Below are 25,068 nucleotides of genomic sequence, written 5' to 3'. Positions count from 1 at the left end.
TACACAGTACTCCAGGTGAGGTCTCACCAGAGCCCTGTACAATTGCAGCAAGACTTCCTTACTCTTATACTCCAACCTCCTTGCAATAAAGGCGAATATACCATTTGCCTTCCTAATTGTTTGTTGTACCTGCATGTTAACTTTCTGTGATTCGTGTACAAGGACACCCAAATCCCCCTGAATCTCAACATTTCCAAATCTCTCACCTTTTTAAAAAAACAGGCTCCTGTGAATTCCTCCCTCTTCTATTGTATTGCAGACTGGGACACATTTCTCACACGCCTCAGGATTAACCCACACGGCGACTTTGCTGTCAGTGAAGAGAGAGGAGAAATCCCAAAGTGCCGTTTGCCCCTCTCAGTGTGGCCCTGAAGGACTGTGTCTGGGCTGAAGTTCTGTTCCCACCGGACAATCCTCCCCCCAGATTGTCCTTTCTGCGCTCCAGTCAGGTGATGCTAAACACTCAGGTGGGAAAAACCAAAATCGACAACAATGTGTTTAAAGCAAAGCTGATTTATTTAACGTGTATCCAGAATATTAAACTCTAGCCCAGTTATAGGGGTTATTAACATCAGCAGAAACAAACCCCCACTGTCAGAATGAACATGGTTCAGTCCTGGATGTGATTAACAGCAGAATCCAACCCCTGCATCACAGGTGAACTCGCTGGTGTGACTGCAGGTGGGATGAACGAGTTAATCCCTTCCCACAAATGGAGCAGGTGAACGGCCTCTCCCCGGTGTGAACTCGCTGGTGTGTCAGCAGGTGGGTTGATCGCGTGAATCCCTTCCCACACACGGAGCAGGTGAACGGCCTCTCCCCGGTGTGAGTATGCTGGTGTGCCAACAGTTCCCTTTTGCTCTTAAAGCTCTTCTCACAGTCAGAACATTTAAAAGGTCTATCATCAGTGTGAACAAGTTGGTGTGTCAGCAGGTGCTGTGACTGAGTGAATCCCTTCCCACACACGGAGCAGGTGAACGGTCTCTCCCCAGTGTGAGCACGCTGGTGGGTAATGAGGTCAGATGACTGCCTGAACCTCTTCCCGCAGTGAGAGCAACTGAACGGTCTCTCCCCAGTGTGAACTCGCTGGTGTCTAATCAGTCCCTCTGAGCTTTTAAACCTGTTCCCACAATCAGAACATTTAAAAGGTCTCTCTGCAGTGTGAATAAGCTGGTGTGTTTGGAGGGCGGATGACTGAGTGAATCCCTTCCCACAGACGGAGCAGGTGAACGGCCTCTCCCCGGTGTGAGTGCGTCGATGAATTTCCAGCTGGGACGGGGAATTGAATCCCTTCCCACAGTCCCCACATTTCCACGGTTTCTCCATGGTCCGGGTGCCCTTGCGTTTCTCCAGGTTGGACGATCAGTTGAAGCCTCGTCCACACACAGAACACGTGTACGGTTTCTCCCCGCTGTGAATGGTGCGATGTTTTTTCAGACTGTGTAACTGGTTAAAGCTCTTTCCACACTCAGTGCACTGGAACACTCTCACTCGGGTGTGTGTGTCTCGGTGATTTTCCAGTCACACTGATGTTTGAAATCTTTTCCCACAGACAGAACAGACAAACATTTCTCCTTCCACATTCAAAGGCCGATGATATTCAGGTCCTGATGAATCGAGGGACTGTCAGATTTTGTCGTGAGGTTTGGTTTGAGTTTCCCGTCTGCAAATCCTCCCCTTCTAATCCCCTGTAAAAGGAGTTTACAAAAGTCATCACTGTAAATACAGGATAGAAATTCAGAACGGACAATTCTAGTTTCTATGGAACATTCTTCCCGCTCATTCCCCCAGACTGTAAATCCCCGTCCCACACACTCTCCCTCCTCCCTGTGCTGAAATCCAAACCCATCGCACCATCTCCATCATTTCTTCCCTCCACTCCCAGTTTCCTCCCTCCCTCTACTCTGGTCGGGTTCAGTTCTCCACCCCCTGGGAGCAGAGTGAGAGGAAAATAAATGAGGCACAGGGACCCTGAAGCCCCGCCCACTCTTTGTTCACCGTCACAGGGACCCTGAAGCCCCGCCCACTCTTTGTTCCCAGTCACTGGGACCCTGAAGCCCCGCCCACTCTTTGTTCCCAGTCACAGGGACCCTGAAGCCCCGCCCACTCTTTGTTCAGTCACTGGGACCCTGAAGCCCCGCCCACTCTTTGTTCACAGTCACAGGGACCCTGAAGCCCCGCCCACTCTTTGTTCCCAGTCACAGGGACCCTGAAGCCCCGCCCACTCTTTGTTCACAGTCACAGGGACCCTGAAGCCCCGCCCACTCTTTGTTCACAGTCACAGGGACCCTGAAGCCCCGCCCACTCTTTGTTCACAGTCACTGGGAACCTGAAGCCCCGCCCACTCTTTGTTCACCGTCACAGGGACCCAGAAGCCCCGCCCACTCTTTGTTCACAGTCACTGGGACCCTGAAGCCCCGCCCACTCTTTGTTCACAGTCACAGGGACCCTGAAGCCCCGCCCACTCTTTGTTCACCGTCACTGGGACCCTGAAGCCCCGCCCACTCTTTGTTCACCGTCACTGGGACCCTGAAGCCCCGCCCACTCTTTGTTCCCAGTCACTGGGACCCTGAAGCCCCGCCCACTCTTTGTTCACAGTCACTGGGACCCTGAAGCCCCGCCCACTCTTTGTTCACAGTCACTGGGACCCTGAAGCCCCGCCCACTCTTTGTTCACAGTCACTGGGACCCTGAAGCCCCGCCCACTCTTTGTTCCCAGTCACAGGGACCCTGAAGCCCCGCCCACTCTTTGTTCAGTCACTGGGACCCTGAAGCCCCGCCCACTCTTTGTTCACAGTCACAGGGACCCTGAAGCCCCGCCCACTCTTTGTTCCCAGTCACAAGGACCCTGAAGCCCCGCCCACTCTTTGTTCCCAGTCACAGGGACCCTGAAGCCCCGCCCACTCTTTGTTCACAGTCACAGGGACCCTGAAGCCCCGCCCACTCTTTGTTCCCAGTCACAGGGACCCTGAAGCCCCGCCCACTCTTTGTTCACTGTCACAGGGACCCTGAAGCCCCGCCCACTCTTTGTTCACAGTCACTGGGACCCTGAAGCCCCGCCCACTCTTTGTTCACAGGCACAGGGACCCTGAAGCCCCGCCCACTCTTTGTTCACAGGCACAGGGACCCTGAAGCCCCGCCCACTCTTTGTTCACCGTCACAGGGACCCTGAAGCCCCGCCCACTCTTTGTTCACCGTCACAGGGACCCTGAAGCCCCGCCCACTCTTTGTTCACAGTCACAGGGACCCTGAAGCCCCGCCCACTCTTTGTTCACCGTCACTGGGACCCTGAAGCCCCGCCCACTCTTTGTTCACAGTCACTGGGACCCTGAAGCCCCGCCCACTCTTTGTTCACCGTCACAGGGACCCTGAAGCCCCGCCCACTCTTTGTTCACAGTCACTGGGACCCTGAAGCCCCGCCCACTCTTTGTTCACCGTCACTGGGACCCTGAAGCCCCGCCCACTCTTTGTTCACCGTCACTGGGACCCTGAAGCCCCGCCCACTCTTTGTTCACAGTCACTGGGACCCTGAAGCCCCGCCCACTCTTTGTTCACAGTCACTGGGACCCTGAAGCCCCGCCCACTCTTTGTTCACAGTCACTGGGACCCTGAAGCCCCGCCCACTCTTTGTTCACAGTCACTGGGACCCTGAAGCCACGCCCACTCTTTGTTCACAGTCACTGGGACCCCGAAGCCCCGCCCACTCTTTGTTCACAGTCACAGGGACCCCGAAGCCCCGCCCACTCTTTGTTCACAGTCACAGGGACCCTGAAGCCCCGCCCACTCTTTGTTCACAGTCACAGGGTCCCTGAAGCCCCGCCCACTCTTTGTTCACAGTCACTGGGACCCTGAAGCCCCGCCCACTCTTTGTTCACAGTCACCGGGACCCTGAAGCCCCGCCCACTCTTTGTTCCCGGTCACTGGGACCCTGAAGCCCCGCCCACTCTTTGTTCACAGGCACTGGGATCCTGAAGCCCCGCCCACTCTTTGTTCACAGTCACAGGGACCCTGAAGCCCCGCCCACTCTTTGTTCACAGTCACTGGGACCCTGAAGCCCCGCCCACTCTTTGTTCACAGTCACTGGGACCCTGAAGCCCCGCCCACTCTTTGTTCACAGTCACTGGGACCCTGAAGCCCCGCCCACTCTTTGTTCACAGGCACAGGGACCCTGAAGCCCCGCCCACTCTTTGTTCCCGGTCACTGGGACCCAGAAGCCCCGCCCACTCTTTGTTCCCGGTCACTGGGACCCTGAAGCCCCGCCCACTCCTTGTTCCCGGTCACTGGGACCCTGAAGCCCCGCCCACTCTTTGTTCCCGGTCACTGGGACCCTGAAGCCCCGCCCACTCTTTGTTCCCGGTCACTGGGACCCTGAAGCCCCGCCCACTCTTTGTTCCCGGTCACAGGGACCCTGAAGCCCCGCCCACTCTTTGTTCCCAGTCACAGGGACCCTGAAGCCCCGCCCACTCTTTGTTCCCGGTCACTGGGACCCAGAAGCCCCGCCCACTCTTTGTTCCCGGTCACTGGGACCCTGAAGCCCCGCCCACTCCTTGTTCCCGGTCACTGGGACCCTGAAGCCCCGCCCACTCTTTGTTCCCGGTCACTGGGACCCTGAAGCCCCGCCCACTCTTTGTTCCCGGTCACTGGGACCCTGAAGCCCCGCCCACTCTTTGTTCCCGGTCACAGGGACCCTGAAGCCCCGCCCACTCTTTGTTCCCAGTCACAGGGACCCTGAAGCCCCGCCCACTCTTTGTTCCCAGTCACAGGGACCCTGAAGCCCCGCCCACTCTTTGTTCACCGTCACAGGGACCCTGAAGCCCCGCCCACTCTTTGTTCCCAGTCACAGGGACCCTGAAGCCCCGCCCACTCTTTGTTCCCAGTCACAGGGACCCTGAAGCCCCGCCCACTCTTTGTTCCCAGTCACAGGGACCCTGAAGCCCCGCCCACTCTTTGTTCCCAGTCACAGGGACCCTGAAGCCCCGCCCACTCTTTGTTCCCAGTCACAGGGACCCTGAAGCCCCGCCCACTCTGTTCAGCTCCAAGATGGCCACGCATGCGCCGTGATCCCTGTCGTCTTCAACCAAGATGGCGGCCAGTTACCAACGCATCCGGGCGGCCGCCGGTCGGGCCTGTCACCGCGGTGTAAACACGGGGCCTGTGGGCTCTTATTCGGGGCCTGAGGCCTGCACCAGGTGTTTATGAAGCTTTCCTGCCCATCCACGGGTCCAATTCCTCCCCCGCGCCCACCGTCTCCTACCGGATCCCGACCCGCCTGTTCCGCCTCAGTCCGTCTCCACCACTCGCACCGCGCATGCTCAGAGCACCGCCCAGTCCCGCGCCTGCGCACTGGGCTCCTGTAGTCACTGATAGGGCACTTTCTGGGCCGCGGGGGATTCTGGGTAAACTCTCCGCCATTGACGGTCCGAATCGGTGAACAGAAAATTAAAGTTTTGTCATCGCATCGAGATTGGGGCCGGAGGGGCAATCAACAAAATCAATAAATAAATTATACAGAACCCCGACTGTCCGGGCCCTCAGACATGGTGCAAGTCCGCTGGCCGCCACTTTCAGTTATTAACTCGCACCTCAGGCTCGCCCGATCTGGTTTAATTGATCAATGTTTTCAAACTGTTTTCTAACTCGAGTTCAGGCCTGTCATTCTCAGAGAAACTTACGAGGCTTCATTTTTTTCTGTGTCCCAACTGAGAAGTTTGTCAATGACTTCAATAAAACAGAACTGGCGATGCATCAAAACACAGAGAAGTTCATTTCATTGGCGCCCCTTCCACCGCACCCAATATCGACCCCCTCACCCACTGGTGCACGGTGTCCGCAGTATGTGCGGTCTACGAGATGAAATAGGTCAGGCTGTGTGGAGTCAAGGGCCACGTCGCAGAATGGATGGAACGATCGCCTCAAAACAGAAATCAGAGGGAAGTTTCTCGGACTGGCGGAAAGTGAGAAGTGGTGTCCCTCAGGGATCCGTGCTGGGACTACTATTCTTCACCATCATTTGAACTCAGAAATTGGAGTTTGGATTGATGTTGTCGAAATCTCCAGAGGCCTCATTTTTCTCTGTGTCCCAACTGAAAAGTTTGTCAATGACTTCAATAAAATGGCATTGGCGATGCATCAAAACACAGAGAAGTTCATTTCATTGGCGCCCCTGCCACCGCACCCAATATCGATCCCCTCACCCACTGGTGCACGGTGTCTGCAGGATGTGCGGTCCACAAGATGACACCAAAGTCCTGTCTTCACACTGAGGGCACCCTCCATTGTGTTGTACCCACTTCATGTACGAGGTGCTCTCCACCACAGCCAGAAACAGGTCGAGCTCTTGCTTGAAGGAATTCAGCAAACCAGCGATCACCGCACGAGTCAGCAGCCTGTTCCACGAGTCCCCTGTTCTCTGGGACGAGAAGAACCTCCTGACATCCAACCTCGCTCTGCCTTTACAAAACTTGTAATCGTGACCCCTGGTCCTCCATAACCGATTGAGCTGAAACAAAGACAATCTAGTACCGTTATCATTTTATAAACCTCAATCAAATCTGATTGCTGGCGAATAATGAGCAGTTCTGAATAATGGACAGTCCCAGGGTTAGAATCCCCATATACAGTCCCAAGGTTGGAATCCATACGTTTGCCATCAGAAAACCCAAGGCAAGGGCAAACCCAGCGTGCCCACTCTGAACCCGGTTTGCAGCTCCCTCTTTGCCCATCACTGCCTGCACCCCCTGCACACGGAAGTGGAATTTCAGCCTCAGTGTTATAAGTTTCATCGGTTAAAGCTTGGAGAGAGGTATCATTCAAACTGACACCGAGCTGTGTGATTGGTTCAGTCTGTGTACGACTGACGGGCCCTTTTTTAATTTGAGGAGTGAGGTATTGAAATTCCCAGTGACTCCATTCCGGGGGAAAAAAAGAGGGGAGAGCAGTGTTTAAATCAAAGATTCTCCTCAGAAACTCTCAGAATGAAGGAACTGGTCAGCTTGAAACTCCAGGAAGAGAAACATCAGTTGGAAGGCTGAATGAACAGTTTTAACTATCAACCCCCACAGGGATGGGCAATTCGATAAAAAGGAAAGAACCAGACAGGATTTGATTTTTATGTACAAAGGACCCGAGAGGATCTCAGAGTTGGGATCTTCATTAATTTTGTCCACCTGAGCATTCAGATATCACTGCACATGCGCTGGGCCCACGGGCTGCTTGTGAAGTTTCCGTCCGGAGTGAAACGGGGAACTGGGGTGGAAGATAATGTTCATTGTTTTATATTGGGGTCAGGGGGGATAATGTTCACTGTTTTATATTGGGGTCTGGGGGGGATAATGTTCATTGTTTTATATAGGGGTCAGGGGGGATAATGTTCACTGTTTTATATTGGGGTCTGGGGGGGATAATGTTCACTGTTTTATATTGGGGACTGGGGATAATGTTCACTGTTTTATATTGGGGTCTGGGGGGGATAATGTTCACTGTTTTATATTGGGGTCTGGGGGGGATAATGTTCATTGTTTTATATTGGGGTCTGGGGGGATAATGTTCACTGTTTTATATTGGGGTCTGGGGGGATAATGTTCATTGTTTTATATTGGGGTCTGGGGGGGATAATGTTCATTGTTTTATATTGGGGTCTGGGGGGATAATGTTCACTGTTTTATATTGGGGTCTGGGGGGATAATGTTCATTGTTTTATATTGGGGTCTGGGGGGATAATGTTCACTGTTTTATATTGGGGTCTGGGGGATAATGTTCACTGTTTTATATTGGGGTCTGGGGGGGATAATGTTCACTGTTTTATATTGGGGTCTGGGGGATAATGTTCACTGTTTTATATTGGGGTCTGGGGGGATAATGTTCACTGTTTTATATTGGGGTCTGGGGGATTATGTTCACTGTTTTATATTGGGGTCTGGGGGGGATAATGTTCACTGTTTTATATTGGGGACTGGGGATAATGTTCACTGTTTTATATTGGGGTCTGGGGGGGATAATGTTCACTGTTTTATATTGGGGTCTGGGGGGGATAATGTTCATTGTTTTATATTGGGGTCTGGGGGGATAATGTTCACTGTTTTATATTGGGGTCTGGGGGGATAATGTTCATTGTTTTATATTGGGGTCTGGGGGGGATAATGTTCATTGTTTTATATTGGGGTCTGGGGGGATAATGTTCACTGTTTTATATTGGGGTCTGGGGGGATAATGTTCATTGTTTTATATTGGGGTCTGGGGGGATAATGTTCACTGTTTTATATTGGGGTCTGGGGGATAATGTTCACTGTTTTATATTGGGGTCTGGGGGGGATAATGTTCACTGTTTTATATTGGGGTCTGGGGGATAATGTTCACTGTTTTATATTGGGGTCTGGGGGGATAATGTTCACTGTTTTATATTGGGGTCTGGGGGATAATGTTCACTGTTTTATATTGGGGTCTGGGGGGATAATATTCACTGTTTTATATTGGGGTCTGGGGGATTATGTTCACTGTTTTATATTGGGGTCTGGGAGGGGATAATGTTCACTGTTTTATATTGGGGTCTGGGGGGGATAATGTTCACTGTTTCATATTGGGGTCTGGGGGGGATAATGTTCACTGTTTTATATTGGGGTCTGGGGGGATAATGTTCACTGTTTTATATTGGGGTCTGGGGGGATAATGTTCACTGTTTTATATTGGGGTCTGGGGATAATGTTCACTGTTTTATATTGGGGTCTGGGGGCGATAATGTTCACTGTTTTATATTGGGGTCTGGGGGGGATAATGTTCACTGTTTTATATTGGGGTCTGGGGGGATAATGTTCACTGTTTTATATTGGGGTCTGGGGGGATAATGTTCACTGTTTTATATTGGGGTCTGGGGATAATGTTCACTGTTTTATATTGGGGTCTGGGGGCGATAATGTTCACTGTTTTATATTGGGGTCTGGGGGCGATAATGTTCACTGTTTTATATTGGGGTCTGGGGGATAATGTTCACTGTTTTATATTGGGGTCTGGGGGGATAATGTTCACTGTTTTATATTGGGGTCTGGGGGGGATAATGTTCACTGTTTTATATTGGGGTCTGGGGGATAATGTTCACTGTTTTATATTGGGGTCTGGGGGGGATAATGTTCACTGTTTTATATTGGGGTCTGGGGGGATAATGTTCACTGTTTTATATTGGGGTCTGGGGGGATAATGTTCACTGTTTTATATTGGGGTCTGGGGGGGATAATGTTCACTGTTTTATATTGGGGTCTGGGGGGGATAATGTTCACTGTTTTATATTGGGGTCTGGGGGGATAATGTTCACTGTTTTATATTGGGGTCTGGGGGGATAATGTTCACTGTTTTATATTGGGGTCTGGGGGATTATGTCCACTGTTTTATATTGGGGTCTGGGGGATAATGTTCACTCTTTTATATTGGGGTCTGGGGGATAATGTCCACTGTTTTATATTGGGGTCTGGGGGGGATAATGTTCATTGTTTTATATTGGGGTCTGGGGGATAATGTTCACTGTTTTATATTGGGGTCTGGGGGATTATGTCCACTGTTTTATATTGGGGTCTGGGGGATAATGTTCACTGTTTTATATTGGGGTCTGGGGGTGATAATGTTCACTGTTTTATATTGGGGTCTGGGGGATTATGTCCACTGTTTTATATTGGGGTCTGGGGGATAATGTTCACTGTTTTATATTGGGGTCTGGGGGATAATGTTCACTGTTTTATATTGGGGTCTGGGGGTGATAATGTTCACTGTTTTATATTGGGGTCTGGGGGGGATAATGTTCACTGTTTTATATTGGGGTCTGGGGGATTATGTCCACTGTTTTATATTGGGGTCTGGGGGGGATAATGTTCACTGTTTTATATTGGGGTCTGGGGGATTATGTCCACTGTTTTATATTGGGGTCTGGGGGTGATAATGTTCACTGTTTTATATTGGGGTCTGGGGGGGATAATGTTCACTGTTTTATATTGGGGTCTGGGGGATTATGTCCACTGTTTTATATTGGGGTCTGGGGGGGATAATGTTCACTGTTTTATATTGGGGTCTGGGGGGATAATGTTCACTGTTTTATATTGGGGTCTGGGGGGATAATGTTCACTGTTTTATATTGGGGTCTGGGGGATAATGTCCACTGTTTTATATTGGGGTCTGGGGGATTATGTCCACTGTTTTATATTGGGGTCTGGGGGGATAATGTTCACTGTTTTATATTGGGGTCTGGGGGGGATAATGTTCACTGTTTTATATTGGGGTCTGTGGGGGATAATGTTCACTGTTTTATATTGGGGTCTGGGGGATAATGTTCACTGTTTTATATTGGGGTCTGGGGGATAATGTTCACTGTTTTATATTGGGGTCTGGGGGGGATTATGTCCACTGTTTTATATTGGGGTCTGGGGATAATGTTCACTGTTTTATATTGGGGTCTGGGGGGGATAATGTTCACTGTTTTATATTGGGGTCTGGGGGATTATGTTCACTGTTTTATATTGGGGTCTGGGGGGGATAATGTTCACTGTTTGATATTGGGGTCTGGGGGGGATAATGTTCACTGTTTTATATTGGGGTCTGGGGGATTATGTCCACTGTTTTATATTGGGGTCTGGGGGATTATGTTCACTGTTTTATATTGGGGTCTGGGGGATTATGTCCACCCCGGGTTTATTCACCCACTTCCTCTCTCACGCTCACGCCTCTCCCTCAGTCACCGCCCGCCCGCCGCGCATGCTCAGCTCGCACTGCCCCGCGGGTGATTGACGGGGGATTCGGACCAATAGGAGGAGGGGGGGCGGGGCTGGAGGACCGAGCGGGCGGCGGGTCCTCCAACCAATGGGAGTGAGTGAGGGGGCGGGACTTGCGGCACCGAGTGGGCGGGGCTGAGCCCGGATCTCCCTCATTGTCTGAAACTCTGCAACATTTTTAAACCTGATTGATCTCAAACTCCAGGAGAAAACTGGACCTTTCTGTTGTGGTTCAAACAGATGGAACCCTGTGGGGCGGAGCAAAGATTTCAACATTAGTTAGTAAATTGGATCAATTCAGGACAGAGAGCAGGAAGAGCAGACAGCTGTCTTCCTGGATTTCAACCTGGAATCAGCTGGTGATCCGTCTCCACTCGCCAGGACCGTCTGGTGGGAGGACTGAACTTTACTTCTGACTCAGGCGGAAATACTAACAGTCATTTGTATTATTCCCCTTATACTGTCTACCATCAACCACAATACAAACTGAATTTAGAGTGAACACTGGAGAAGTTTAATTAGCTTCATAATGCATCATTAATAATAAACTAACGCAATTAATTTAAGAGTAATGCAAAATACCGGACAATAGAAGGAATGAGTTGAGTCTGAGCCATCTAACTGACTGACTGACTCTCTTCCTTTGGATATCCACTTCATTGCCTTTATAAATTGTAAACAATTTTACAACACCAAGTTATAGTCCAGCAATTTTATTTTAAATTCACAAGCTTTCGGAGGCTTCCTCCTTCCTCAGGTGAACGTTCACCTGAGGAAGGAGGAAGCCTCCGAAATCTTGTGAATTTAAAATAAAATTGCTGGACTATAACTTGGTGTTGTAAAATTGTTTACAATTGTTCACCCCAGTCCATCACCGGCATCTCCACATCTTGCCTTTATAAGGTCTTGTTTTTGTCTTCTGCAGCTTAACGTTGGCACTCACGTCATCTAAGGACCTCCTTTCACGTGACTTGTGACCGTGCAGACCTGCAGTAGTTGTAGAAACCACATCCTTATCTCTCCTCTCCCAAGGTTGTCCTGATCCTCTCAGACTCAACTCATTCCTTCTATTGTCCGGTATTTTGCATTACACTTAAATTAATTGCGTTAGTTTATTATTAATGATGCATTATTTTTAAACTAACTTGGGGGGGGTTTAAACTAACTTGGCAGGGGGATGGGCTACAGAGTGGAGCTGCAACAGGGGGTGATGTGCAGCCAAATATAGAGAAAAAAACAAGTCAGCTTGGAAGACAGGGCAAATATGTGAGGGCAAGGCTGGATGGCATCTATTTTAATGCAAGGAGTCTTGCGAATAAGGTGGATGAACTGAAGGTGTTGATAAACACATGGGAGTATGATATTGTTGCTGTCACAGAGACATAGTTGAGGGAGGGGCAAGACTGGCAGCTCAATATTCCGGGGTACAGAATCTTCAGGCGAGACAGAGGGGGAGGTATAAGAGGAGGGGGGGTCGCAATATTAATTAAAGAATCAATTACTGCCATAAGGAGGGATGATATATTAGCAGGTTCCTCAAATGAGGCCATATGGGTGGAGCTTAAAAACAAAAAGGGGGCAAGCACTTTGATGGGAGTGTACTATAGGCCCCCAAACAGTCAGGGGGAGATAGAGGAACAGATATGTAGGCAAATCTCAGAAAATTGTGCAAATAATAGGGTAATAATAGTGGGGGATTTCAACTTCCCCAATATTAACTGGGATACTCAGATTGTAAAAGGCTTAGAGGGTACAAAATTCTTAACGTGCATCCAGGAGAGCTTTTTGAGCCAGCATGTAGAAAGTCCTACAAGAGAGGGGGCGGTACTGGACCTAATTCTAGGGAATGTGGCCGGCCAAGTGGAAGAAGTGCTAGTAGGTGAGCACTTTGGTGACAGTGACCATAATTTGGTGAGATTTAAGGTGGTCATGGAAAAGGACAGGGAGGGGCCGGAAATAAAGGTTCTAAATTGGGGGAAGGCCGATTTTAATAGGATAAGGCAGGATCTGGCCAAAATGGACTGGGATCAGCTGCTTGTAGGAAAATCCGCATCGGAGCAATGGGAGTCTTTCAGAAGGGAGATTGAGACCATACAATGGCAACATGTTCCCGTAAAGGTCAAGGGTGGTTCCAAGAACTCCAGGGAACCTTGGATGTCAGGGGATATACGAGAATGGATTAGGAAAAAAAGGAGGGCTTTTGGCAGATACAAAAGGCTAAAGACGGAGGAAGCCCTAGAGGAGTACAAAAAGTGCAGGGGGATACTTAAAAAAGAAATTAGGAGATCAAGGAGGGGCCATGAAATAACACTGGCGAGCAAAATAAAGGAAAATCCTAAGATGTTTTATAAGTATATTAAGGGTAAGAGGATGACTAGGGAAAAAATAGGGCCCATTAGGGACAAAAATGGCAATCTGTGTGTGGAGCCGGCAGATGTAGGAGGGGTTCTAAATGAATTTTTTGCATCTGTTTTCACTATGGAGAAGGACGATGTCGACATAGAAATACGGCAGGTGGACTGTGATATACTCGAACATATTAACATCGAGCGGGAGGAGGTATTGGCGGTTTTAGCAGGCCTAAAAATGGATAAATCCCCAGGCCCGGACGAAATGTATCCCAGGCTACTGTGTGAGGCAAAGGAGGAGATTGCGGGGGCTCTGACACATATATTCAGAACCTCTCTGGCCACAGGGGATGTGCCAGAGGACTGGAGAACCGCTAATGTAATACCATTATTCAAGAAGGGGAGTAGGGAAAAACCGGGGAACTACAGGCCAGTGAGCCTAATATCAGTGGTAGGAAAATTATTGGAAAAAGTTCTGAAGGACAAAATTAGTCTCCACTTGGAGAAGCAAGGATTAATCAGGGATAGTCAACATGGCTTTGTCAAGGGAAGATCATGTCTGACTAATTTGATTGAATTTTTTGAGGGGGTGACTAGGCGTGTGGATGAGGGTAACGCAGTGGATGTGGTATACATGGATTTCAGTAAGGCCTTCGATAAAGTCCCGCACAGGAGACTGGTCAAGAAGGTACGAGCCCATGGAATCCAGGGTGCCTTGGCACTTTGGATACAAAACTGGCTTAGTGGCAGAAGGCAGAGGGTGATGGTCGAAGGTTGTTTTTGTGACTGGAAGCCTGTGGCCAGTGGGGTACCACAGGGATCGGTGCTGGGTCCCTTGCTGTTTGTGGTCTACATTAATGACTTGGATATGAATGTAAAAGGTATGATCAGTAAGTTCGCTGATGATACAAAAATTGGTAGGGTGGTAAATAGCGAGGAGGATAGCCTCAGTCTGCAGGACGATATAGATGGGTTGGTCAGATGGGCGGAACAGTGGCAAATGGAATTTAACCCGGAAAAGTGCGAGGTGATGCACTTTGGAGGGACTAACAAGGCAAGGGAATACACAATGAATGGGAGGACCCTAGGCAAGACAGAGGGTCAGAGGGATCTTGGTGTGCAAGTTCACAGATCCCTGAAGGCGGCGGAACAGGTAGATAAGGTGGTAAAGAAGGCATATGGGATACTTGCCTTTATTAGCCGAGGCATAGAATATAAGAGCAAGGAGGTTATGATGGAGCTGTATAAAACACTGGTTAGGCCACAGCTGGAGTACTGTGTGCAGTTCTGGTCGCCACACAACAGGAAGGATGTGATCGCTTTGGAGAGGGTGCAGAGGAGATTCACCAGGATGTTACCAGGGCTGGAGCGCTTCAGCTATGAAGAGAGACTGGGAAGATTGGGTTTGTTTTCCTTGGAGCAGAGGAGGCTGAGGGGGGACATGATTGAGGTGTACAAAATTATGAGGGGCACAGATAGGATGGATACTAAGGAGCTTTTTCCCTTCGTTGAGGGTTCTATAACAAGGGGACATAGATTCAAGGTAAAAGGCGGGAGGTTTAGAGGGGATTTGAGAAAGAACTTTTTCACCCAGAGGGTGGTTGGAGTCTGGAACTCACTGCCTGAAAGGGTTGTGGAGGCAGGAACCCTCACAACATTCAAGAAGCATTTGGATGAGCACTTGAAATGCCATAGCATACAAGGCTACGGACCAAATGCTGGAATATGGGATTAGAGTAGACAGGGCTGATGGCCGGCGCGGACACGATGGGCCGAAGGGCCTCTATCCGTGCTGTATAACTCTATGACTCTATGACTCTAATTAAGCTTCTCCAGTATTCACTCTAAATTCAGTTTGCATTGTGGTTAATGGTAGACTATCACATCTGCTTCTGTTTCCGCCTTATCTTCCTGTTCTGTCTGGTTTTGCTCAAGAGTGTGCTCTCTGTCAGAAGCCAGTTGAGCGACGTGCCTGACTGAATGTATTCTCTCAGGCTAACTTTATCGTGTCCATGATGCCTGTATTAGCTTTTCCACCATTGTTTAATGACCAACCTACATAGAAGCACATTTATTGCCCAACAGGAACCATGTTCAGTTTCGGGCTCCGCACCTCAGGAAAGATAGATTGGCCTGGGAGACCTCACGGCGCAGATCCGCCAGGGCTTAAAGGGTTAAACTATGAGGACAGGCTGCAGAGACTTGGCTTGTATTCCTTTGAGAATAGAAGATTCAGCGATGATATAATTGAGATTATTAAAATGAGAAAGGCATTCGTGAGGGTTGATACAGGGAAACTATTTCCTCTGGTGGGGAATCCAGAACAAGGAGGCACAAACTTAAAATTAGAGCTAAGAGTGAAATCAGGAAGCATATTTGCACACACAGGGTAGTAGTGACCTGGAACTCTCTTCCCCCAAAAGGCTGTGGATACTGGGGGACAATTGGAGTTGTCAATACTGAGATTGACATTTTTAGTAAGTAAGGGTATCCGGTAAATGGACTTCAGGTGCAGATCAGCCATGATCTAATAGGCTGGCACAGCAGGCTTGGAAGGCTGAATGGCCTACTCCTGTTCTTACATCTGGCTGCAGTCCCTCCAGCAGTGATTTCCCCCAGGGAGGGGACAGTTTGTGGTGTCCCTGTGGGGTGCAGTATGTTCAGTGTCTGACCCTGAGCTGCCCCGGGGAGGGGACAGTTTGTGATGTCCCTGTGGGGTGCAGTATATTCAGTGTGTGACCCTGAGCTGCCCCGGGGAGGGGACAGTTTGTGATGTCCCTGTGGGGTGCAGTATATTCAGTGTGTGACCCTGAGCTGCCCCGGGGAGGGGACAGTTTGTGATGTCCCTGTGGGGTGCAGTATATTCAGTGTGTGACCCTGAGCTGCCCCGGGGAGGGGACAGTTTGTGATGTCCCTGTGGGGTGCAGTATATTCAGTGTGTGACCCTGAGCTGCCCCGGGGAGGGGACAGTTTGTGATGTCCCTGTGGGATGCAGTATATTCAGTGTGTGACCCTGAGCTGCCCCGGGGAGGGGACAGTTTGTGATGTCCCTGTGGGGTGCAGTATATTCAGTGTGTGACCCTGAGCTGCCCCAGGGAGGGGACAGTTTGTGATGTCCCTGTGGGGTGCAGTATATTCAGTGTGTGACCCTGAGCTGCCCCGGGGAGGGGACAGTTTGTGATGTCCCTGTGGGGTGCAGTATATTCAGTGTGTGACCCTGAGCTGCCCCGGGGAGGGGACAGTTTGTGATGTCCCTGTGGGGTGCAGTATATTCAGTGTGTGACCCTGAGCTGCCCCGGGGAGGGGACAGTTTGTGATGTCCCTGTGGGGTGCAGTATATTCAGTGTGTGACCCTGAGCTGCCCCGGGGAGGGGACAGTTTGTGGTGTCCCTGTGGGGTGCAGTATATTCAGTGTGTGACCCTGAGCTGCCCCGGGGAGGGGACAGTTTGTGATATCCCTGTGGGGTGCAGTATATTCAGTGTATGACCCTGAGCTGCCCCGGGGAGGGGACAGTTTGTGATGTCCCTGTGGGGTGCAGTATATTCAGTGTATGACCCTGAGCTGCCCCGGGGAGGGGACAGTTTGTGATGTCCCTGTGGGGTGCAGTATATTCAGTGTGTGACCCTGAGCTGCCCCGGGGAGGGGACAGTTTGTGATGTCCCTGTGGGGTGCAGTATATTCAGTGTATGACCCTGAGCTGCACTCACACATCCTCCTCTGCGTAAGTGCTTTGGTGTGTCTGCAGATTGTTTTTGCTTTCTCACAGTCCGAACATTTAAAAGGTCTCATCAGTGTGAACCAGCTGGTCTATCAATATGCAAGCATTGGTGCATGATTGAATCCCTTCCCACAGTCTGTCTCTTTTTTAAAAAAAAAACGACCTCACTTCCACAGGCAAGCAGTGGCGCTCTGCCTTTAACCACCAAGAAAACCACAGGGGTGGTTGAGGCAGATTCAACCCTGGCTTTCAAAAGGGAACTAAATAAGTACTTGAAATGAAAAAAAAATGCAGGGCTACGGGGATAGGTCGGGGGAGTGGGACGAGCTGGCTTGCTCTTGCATAGAGCTGACACGGACTCGAAAGGCCGAATGGTTAATGACTCTATGATTCTAACAGGTAAACCTGTGTCTATCCCTTTAACACAGATACAGGGCCCCTACTGTCCCTTTAAGAATGAGTGCTGTGTTCCAGTCAAGATTTCTATTTAAAGATCCCTGGGGACACCGCCCGGTCTCCTTATTCTGATCACGAATGGCCCCGGGCTCTCATGTTTCCGTCCATTTGATTTATTCCCGCTCCGCCTCCATCTCAATCCGATCAGTGAAATCTCCCATTGATGACGTTCAATGGCGGTGACCATCCCCCAGACTGCCCCGCGCGGGGGAATACGCCCTATCCCCGGTGAGAAGGAGCCCAGCGCGCAGGCGCGGGTCAGGCTCCGCGCTGTCGCCAGTCGGAGCTGGAGGTCCGGGGCAGGTCGGCGGAAACGGGATCAGGAGATCAATAAACCGAGGGTAGGCCGCGCCGCGCCCGCCGCAGGGTTTATAAAGTTGGAGAACGGCCTCAGGGCTCGAAAAAGATCGAACGGTCGCGTCTGTGTTCCGCAGGACGGCAGCTGCGGGGCTTCTTCCCGGGGAGGCCCGGGTTATCAGGGGAACCGGCCGCCATCTTGATAGAGTAAGGACTGTGCGCTTTCATGAACAGCACGGCGCATGCGCCGCCATTTTGGTACAGGAGCAACGAGTGGGCGGGGCTTCAGGGTCCCAGTGACGGTGAACAAAGAGTGGGCGGGGCTTCAGGGCCCCTGGGAACAAAGAGTGGGCGGGGCTTCAGGGCCCCTGTGACTGGGAACAAAGAGTGGGCGGGGCTTCAGGGCCCCTGTGACTGGGAACAGAGTGGGCGGGGCTTCAGGGTCCCAGTGACCGGGAACAGAGTGGGCGGGGCTTCAGGGTCCCAGTGACGGGGAACAAAGTGGGCGGGGCTTCAGGGTCCCTGTGACTGTGAACAAAGAGTGGGCGGGGCTTCAGGGCCCCTGTGACTGGGAACAAAGAGTGGGCGGGGCTTCAGGGCCCCTGTGACTGGGAACAGAGTGGGCGGGGCTTCAGGGTCCCAGTGACCGGGAACAAAGAGTGGGCGGGGCTTCAGGGTCCCTGTGACGGGGAACAAAGAGTGGGCGGGGCTTCAGGGTCCCAGTGACTGTGAACAAAGAGTGGGCGGGGCTTCAGGGTCCCAGTGACTGTGAACAAAGAGTGGGCGGGGCTTCAGGGTCCCTGTGACGGGGAACAAAGAGTGGGCGGGGCTTCAGGGTCCCAGTGACTGTGAACAAAGAGTGGGCGGAGCTTCAGGGTCCCAGTGACTGTGAACAAAGAGTGGGCGGGGCTTCAGGGTCCCTGTGACGGGGAACAAAGAGTGGGCGGGGCTTCAGGGTCCCAGTGACAGGGAACAAAGCGTGGGCGGGGCTTCAGGGCCCCTGTGACTGGGAACAGAGTGGGCGGGGCTTCAGGGTCCCAGTGACCGGGAACAAAGAGTGGGCGGGGCTTCAGGGTCCCAGTGACGGGGAACAAAGTGGGCGGGGCTTCAGGGTCCCTGTGACTGTGAACGAAGAGTGGGCGGGGCTTCAGGGTCCCTGTGACGGGGAACAAAGAGTGGGCGGGGCTTCAGGGTCCCAGTGACTGTGAACAAAGAGTGGGCGGGGCTTCAGGGTCCCTGTGACGGGGAACAAAGAGTGGGCGGGGCTTCAGGGTCCCTGTGACGGGGAACAAAGAGTGGGCGGGGCTTCAGGGTCCCAGTGACTGTGAACAAAGAGTGGGCGGGGCTTCAGGGTCCCAGTGACAGGGAACAAAGCGTGGGCGGGGCTTCAGGGTCCCAGTGACTGTGAACAAAGAGTGGGCGGGGCTTCAGGGTCCCAGTGACGGGGAACAAAGAGTGGGCGGGGCTTCAGGGTCCCAGTGACCAGGAACAAAGAGTGGGCGGGGCTTCAGGGTCCCAGTGACCAGGAACAAAGAGTGGGCGGGGCTTCAGGGTCCCAGTGACGGTGAACAAAGAGTGGGCGGGGCTTCAGGGTCCCAGTGACCAGGAACAAAGAGTGGGCGGGGCTTCAGGGTCCCTGTGACTGTGAACAAAGAGTGGGCGGGGCTTCAGGGTCCCAGTGACTGTGAACAAAGAGTGGGCGGGGCTTCAGGGTCCCAGTGACTGTGAACAAAGAGTGGGCGGGGCTTCAGGGTCCCGGTGACCAGGAACAAAGAGTGGGCGGGGCTTCAGGGTCCCAGTGACTGGGAACAAAGAGTGGGCGGGGCTTCAGGGTCCCAGTGACTGGGAACAAAGAGTGGGCGGGGCTTCAGGGTCCCGGTGACCAGGAACAAAGAGTGGGCGAGGCTTCATGGTCCCTGTGACTGTGAACAAAGAGTGGGCGGGGCTTCAGGGTCCCAGTGCCTGTGAACAAAGAGTGGGCGGGGCTTCAGGGTCCCAGTGACTGGGAACCAAGAGTGGGCGGGGCTTCAGGGTCCCAGTGACCGGGAACAAAGAGTGGGCGGGGCTTCAGGGTCCCTGTGACTGTGAACAAAGAGTGGGCGGGGCTTCAGGGTCCCTGTGACTGTGAACAAAGAGTGGGCGGGGTTTCAGGGTCCCTGTGACTGTGAACAAAGAGTGGGCGGGGCTTCAGGGTCCCAGTGACTGTGAACAAAGAGTGGGCGGGGCTTCATGGTCCCTGTGACTGTGAACAAAGAGTGGGCGGGGCTTCAGGGTCCCAGTGACTGTGAACAAAGAGTGGGCGGGGCTTCAGGGTCCCAGTGACGGTGAACAAAGAGTGGGCGGGGCTTCAGGGTCCCTGTGACTGTGAACAAAGAGTGGGCGGGGCTTCAGGGTCCCTGTGACTGTGAACAAAGAGTGGGCGGGGCTTCAGGGTCCCAGTGACGGTGAACAAAGAGTGGGCGGGGCTTCAGGGTCCCTGTGACTGTGAACAAAGAGTGGGCGGGGCTTCAGGGTCCCTGTGACTGTGAACAAAGAGTGGGCGGGGCTTCAGGGTCCCTGTGACTGTGAACAAAGAGTGGGCGGGGCTTCAGGGTCCCTGTGACGGTGAACAAAGAGTGGGCGGGGCTTCAGGGTCCCAGTGACTGTGAACAAAGAGTGGGCGGGGCTTCAGGGTCCCTGTGACGGTGAACAAAGAGTGGGCGGGGCTTCAGGGTCCCTGTGACTGTGAACAAAGAGTGGGCGGGGCTTCAGGGTCCCAGTGACTGTGAACAAAGAGTGGGCGGGGCTTCAGGGTCCCTGTGACGGGAACAAAGAGTGGGCGGGGCTTCAGGGTCCCAGTGACTGTGAACAAAGAGTGGGCGGGGCTTCAGGGTCCCTGTGCCTGTGAACAAAGAGTGGGCGGGGCTTCAGGGTCCCAGTGACTGTGAACAAAGAGTGGGCGGGGCTTCAGGGTCCCAGTGACTGTGAACAAAGAGTGGGCGGGGCTTCAGGGTCCCTGTGACGGTGAACAAAGAGTGGGCGGGGCTTCAGGGTCCCTGTGACGGTGAACAAAGAGTGGGCGGGGCTTCAGGGTCCCTGTGACGGTGAACAAAGAGTGGGCGGGGCTTCAGGGTCCCTGTGACCGGGAACAAAGAGTGGGCGGGGCTTCAGGGTCCCTGTGCCTGTGAACAAAGAGTGGGCGGGGCTTCAGGGTCCCAGTGACTGTGAACAAAGAGTGGGCGGGGCTTCAGGGTCCCTGTGACGGTGAACAAAGAGTGGGCGGGGCTTCAGGGTCCCTGTGACGGTGAACAAAGAGTGGGCGGGGCTTCAGGGTCCCAGTGACTGAACAAAGAGTGGGCGGGGCTTCAGGGTCCCAGTGACTGTGAACAAAGAGTGGGCGGGGCTTCAGGGTCCCAGTGACGGTGAACAAAGAGTGGGCGGGGCTTCAGGATCCCAGTGACTGAACAAAGAGTGGGCGGGGCTTCAGGGTCCCTGTGACGGTGAACAAAGAGTGGGCGGGGCTTCAGGGTCCCTGTGACGGTGAACAAAGAGTGGGCGGGGCTTCAGGGACCCTGTGACGGTGAACAAAGAGTGGGCGGGGCTTCAGGGTCCCTGTGACTGTGAACAAAGAGTGGGCGGGGCTTCAGGGTCCCTGTGACTGTGAACAAAGAGTGGGCGGGGCTTCAGGGTCCCTGTGACACGGAACAAAGAGTGGGCGGGGCTTCAGGGTCCCTGTGACACGGAACAAAGAGTGGGCGGGGCTTCAGGGTCCCAGTGACTGAACAAAGAGTGGGCGGGGCTTCAGGGTCCCAGTGACTGTGAACAAAGAGTGGGCGGGGCTTCAGGGTCCCAGTGACTGTGAACAAAGAGTGGGCGGGGCTTCAGGGTCCCAGTGACTGAACAAAGAGTGGGCGGGGCTTCAGGGTCCCAGTGACTGTGAACAAAGAGTGGGCGGGGCTTCAGTGTCCCTGTGACTGTGAACAAAGAGTGGGCGGGGCTTCAGGGTCCCTGTGACACGGAACAAAGAGTGGGCGGGGCTTCAGGGTCCCTGTGCCTGGGAACAAAGAGTGGGCGGGGCTTCAGGGTCCCAGTGACGGTGAACAAAGAGTGGGCGGGGCTTCAGGGTCCCAGTGACGGTGAACAAAGAGTGGGCGGGGCTTCAGGGTCCCTGTGACTGTGAACAAAGAGTGGGCGGGGCTTCAGGGTCCCAGTGACTGTGAACAAAGAGTGGGCGGGGCTTCAGGGTCCCAGTGACACGGAACAAAGAGTGGGCGGGGCTTCAGGGTCCCTGTGACTGTGAACAAAGAGTGGGCGGGGCTTCAGGGTCCCTGTGACTGTGAACAAAGAGTGGGCGGGGCTTCAGGGTCCCTGTGACTGTGAACAAAGAGTGGGCGGGGCTTCAGGGTCCCTGTGACGGTGAACAAAGAGTGGGCGGGGCTTCAGGGTCCCAGTGACGGTGAACAAAGAGTGGGCGGGGCTTCATGGTCCCTGTGACGGTGAACAAAGAGTGGGCGGGGCTTCAGGGTCCCAGTGACGGTGAACAAAGAGTGGGCGGGGCTTCAGGGTCCCAGTGACGGTGAACAAAGAGTGGGCGGGGCTTCATGGTCCCTGTGACGGTGAACAAAGAGTGGGCGGGGCTTCAGGGTCCCAGTGACTGTGAACAAAGAGTGGGCGGGGCTTCAGGGTCCCAGTGACGGTGAACAAAGAGTGGGCGGGGCTTCAGGGTCCCAGTGACTGTGAACAAAGAGTGGGCGGGGCTTCAGGGTCCCTGTGACTGTGAACAAAGAGTGGGCGGGGCTTCAGGGTCCCTGTGACTGTGAACAAAGAGTGGGCGGGGCTTCAGGGTCCCTGTGACTGTGAACAAAGAGTGGGCGGGGCTTCAGGGTCCCTGTGACTGTGAACAAAGAGTGGGCGGGGCTTCAGGGTCCCAGTGACGGTGAACGAAGAGTGGGCGGGGCTTCAGGGTCCCAGTGACTGGGAACAAAGAGTGGGCGGGGCTTCAGGGTCCCAGTGACCAGGAACAAAGAGTGGGCGGGGCTTCAGGGTCCCTGTGACAGTGAACAAAGAGTGGGCGGGGCTTCAGGGTCCCAGTGACGGTGAACAAAGAGTGGGCGGGGCTTCAGGGTCCCAGTGACGGTGAACAAAGAGTGGGCGGGGCTTCAGGGTCCCTGTGACTGTGAACAAAGAGTGGGCGGGGCTTCAGGGTCCCAGTGACGGTGAACAAAGAGTGGGCGGGGCTTCAGGGTCCCTGTGCCTCATTTATTTTCCTCTCACTCTGCTCCCAGGGGGTGGAGAACTGAACCCGACCAGAGTAGAGGGAGGGAGGAAACTGGGAGTGGAGGGAAGGAATGATGGAGATGGTGCGATGGGATTGGATTTCAGCACAGGGAGGAGGGAGAGTGTGTGGGACGGGGATTTACAGTCTGGGGGAATGAGCGGGAAGAATGTTCCATAGAAACTAGAATTGTCTGTTCTGAATTTCTATCCTGTATTTACAGTGAGGACTTTTGTAAACTCCTTTTACAGGGTATTAGAAGGGGAGGATTTGCAGACGGGAAACTCAAACCAAACCTCACGTCAAAATCTGACCGAGTCACTCGATTCATCAGGATCTGAATATCATCGGCCTTTGAATGTGGAAGGAGAAATGTTTGTCTGTTCTGTCTGTGGGAAAAGATTTCAAACATCAGTGTGAGTGGAAAATCACCGAGACACACACACCCGAGTGAGAGTGTTCCAGTGCACTGAGTGTGGAAAGAGCTTTAACCAGTCACACAGCCTGAAAAAAACATCGCACCATTCACAGCGGGGAGAAACCGTCCACGTGTTCTGTGTGTGGACGAGGCTTCAACTGATCGTCCAACCTGGAGAGACACAAGGACACCCAGACCATGGAGAAACCGTGTAAGTGTGGGGACTGTGGGAAGGGATTCAATTACCCGTCTCACCTGGAAACTCATCGACGCAGTCACACCGGGGAGAGGCCGTTCACCTGCTCCGTGTGTGGGAATGGATTCACTCAGTCATCCACTCTGCTGACACACCAGCGAGTTCACACCGAGGAGAGACCTTTTAAATGTTCTGACTGTGCGAAGAGCTTTAAAAGCTCTGAAGAACTTATAAAGCACCAGCGAGTTCACACTGGGGAGAGACCGTTCACCTGCTCCGTGTGTGGGAAGAGATTCATGGAGTCATCTGACCTGCTGCATCACCAGCGAGTTCACACCGGGGAGAGGCCGTTCATCTGTTACGAATGTGGGAAGGGATTCACGAATTCATCCAACCTCTGGACGCACCAGCGAGTTCACACCGGGGAGAGGCCGTTCACCTGCTGCGTGTGTGGGAAGGGATTCACTCAGTCGTCCAGCCTCCAGACACACCAGCGCATTCACACCGGGGAGAGACCGTTCATCTGCACTGAGTGTGGGAAGGGATTCACTGCTTCATCCAGCCTACTGGCGCATATGCGAGTTCACACTGAGGAGAGACCTTTCAAATGCTCTGACTGTGGGAACAGCTTTAAAAGCTCCGTGGAACTCATTAAACACCAGCGAGTTCACACTGACGAGAGACCGTTCAGTTGCTCTCACTGCGGGAAGAGGTTCAGGCAGTCATCCAACCTCACTGCCCACCAGCTCGTTCACACTGACGAGAGACCGTTCAATTGCTCTCACTGTGGGAAGATGTTCAGGCGCTCACACAACCTCATTCAACACCAGCGAGTTCACACCGACGAGAGACCTTTTAAGTGCTCTGACTGTGGCAACAGCTTTAAAAGCTCCGTGGAGCTGATTAGACACCAGCTCGTTCACACTGAGGAGAAACCATTCAGTTGCTCTCACTGCGGCAAGAGGTTCAGACGATCGCACAACCTCATTGACCACCAGCGAATTCACACCGGGGAGAGGCCGTTCACCTGCTCCGTGTGTGGGACGGGATTCACTCAGTCATTTAAACTTCTGACACACCAGCGAGTTCACACTGCGTAGAGGGTGTGTGGACGTGTACCCGTTCAGTCATCAAATCGGCAAGTACAAAGTGGACAGAGGCCATTGACCTGCGTCGTGTGTGGAACCAAATTCACTGATCGTGGGTACAGTGTTATTCGGAGACTGTGGGAGTAGTTTCAGATTGTTACAGGGTCTCATGTTTTGCCCCCTAATACGCGAAACATACAATTAGATTTTGCAGCATAATTCGTAAACAGACCCCTTAAAAAATGCTCGACAACTGAGAAACAATGAGACCTCGGCTTAATGCCTTTTAATCATATCACACAACCCACTACATACAGTCACCCTGGGATTACTGGTACAGAGAGATCACACAGTCACCCTGGGATTACTGGTACAGAGAGATCACACAGTGACCCTGGGATTACTGGTACAGAGAGATCACACAGTGACCCTGGGATTACTGGTACAGAGAGATCACACAGTGACCCTGGGATTACTGGTACAGAGAGATCACACAGTGACCCTGAGATTACTGGTACAGAGAGATCACACAGTGACCCTGAGAT

General features: G+C 52.7%; 2 protein-coding genes across 4 annotated transcripts in view; one reads left to right on the top strand and one right to left on the bottom strand.

The window, feature by feature from the left end:
* LOC137315784 (zinc finger protein 132-like) overlaps positions 1-24,636 on the top strand; it is a 272,791-nt gene extending 248,155 nt beyond the window's left edge. The window contains exons 1-2 of one of the 2 annotated variants that reach the window (XM_067980270.1): positions 17,599-17,774; positions 23,073-24,535. In XM_067980270.1, the coding sequence (XP_067836371.1) occupies positions 23,438-24,535 (1,098 nt within the window). In that variant the 5' untranslated portion in view covers positions 17,599-17,774; positions 23,073-23,437. Of the gene's footprint in view, positions 1-17,598; positions 17,775-23,072 lie in introns of those variants that run through there. The other variant, XM_067980271.1, reaches the window with a different exon arrangement.
* Positions 498-5,319, bottom strand: LOC137315790 (zinc finger protein 436-like). Of its 2 annotated transcripts, none has more exons than XM_067980276.1 (2): positions 5,254-5,319; positions 498-1,688 (listed from the first exon to the last, which is right to left on the bottom strand). In XM_067980276.1, the coding sequence occupies exon 2, from the start codon at positions 1,324-1,326 to the stop codon at positions 652-654; it is 675 nt and encodes a 224-aa protein (XP_067836377.1). In that variant the 5' UTR covers positions 1,327-1,688; positions 5,254-5,319; the 3' UTR covers positions 498-651. The 2 variants fall into 2 exon arrangements, with proteins under 2 accessions (XP_067836377.1, XP_067836378.1); XM_067980277.1 differs by lacking the exon at positions 5,254-5,319 and adding an exon at positions 5,097-5,228.
* Positions 24,637-25,068: the final 432 nt, after the last annotated feature.

The sequence above is a fragment of the Heptranchias perlo genome, unplaced genomic scaffold (genome assembly GCF_035084215.1).
Source record: "Heptranchias perlo isolate sHepPer1 unplaced genomic scaffold, sHepPer1.hap1 HAP1_SCAFFOLD_56, whole genome shotgun sequence".
Lineage (NCBI taxonomy): Eukaryota > Metazoa > Chordata > Chondrichthyes > Hexanchiformes > Hexanchidae > Heptranchias > Heptranchias perlo.
The sequence above is the reverse complement of the archived record's forward strand: the minus strand, read 5'-3'. Positions and strand labels throughout refer to the sequence as shown.

Bases quoted from the DNA above. Each gene is read 5' to 3' on its own strand.
- LOC137315790 (XM_067980276.1), bottom strand. From the start codon at position 1,326: ATGGAGAAACCGTGGAAATGTGGGGACTGTGGGAAGGGATTCAATTCC.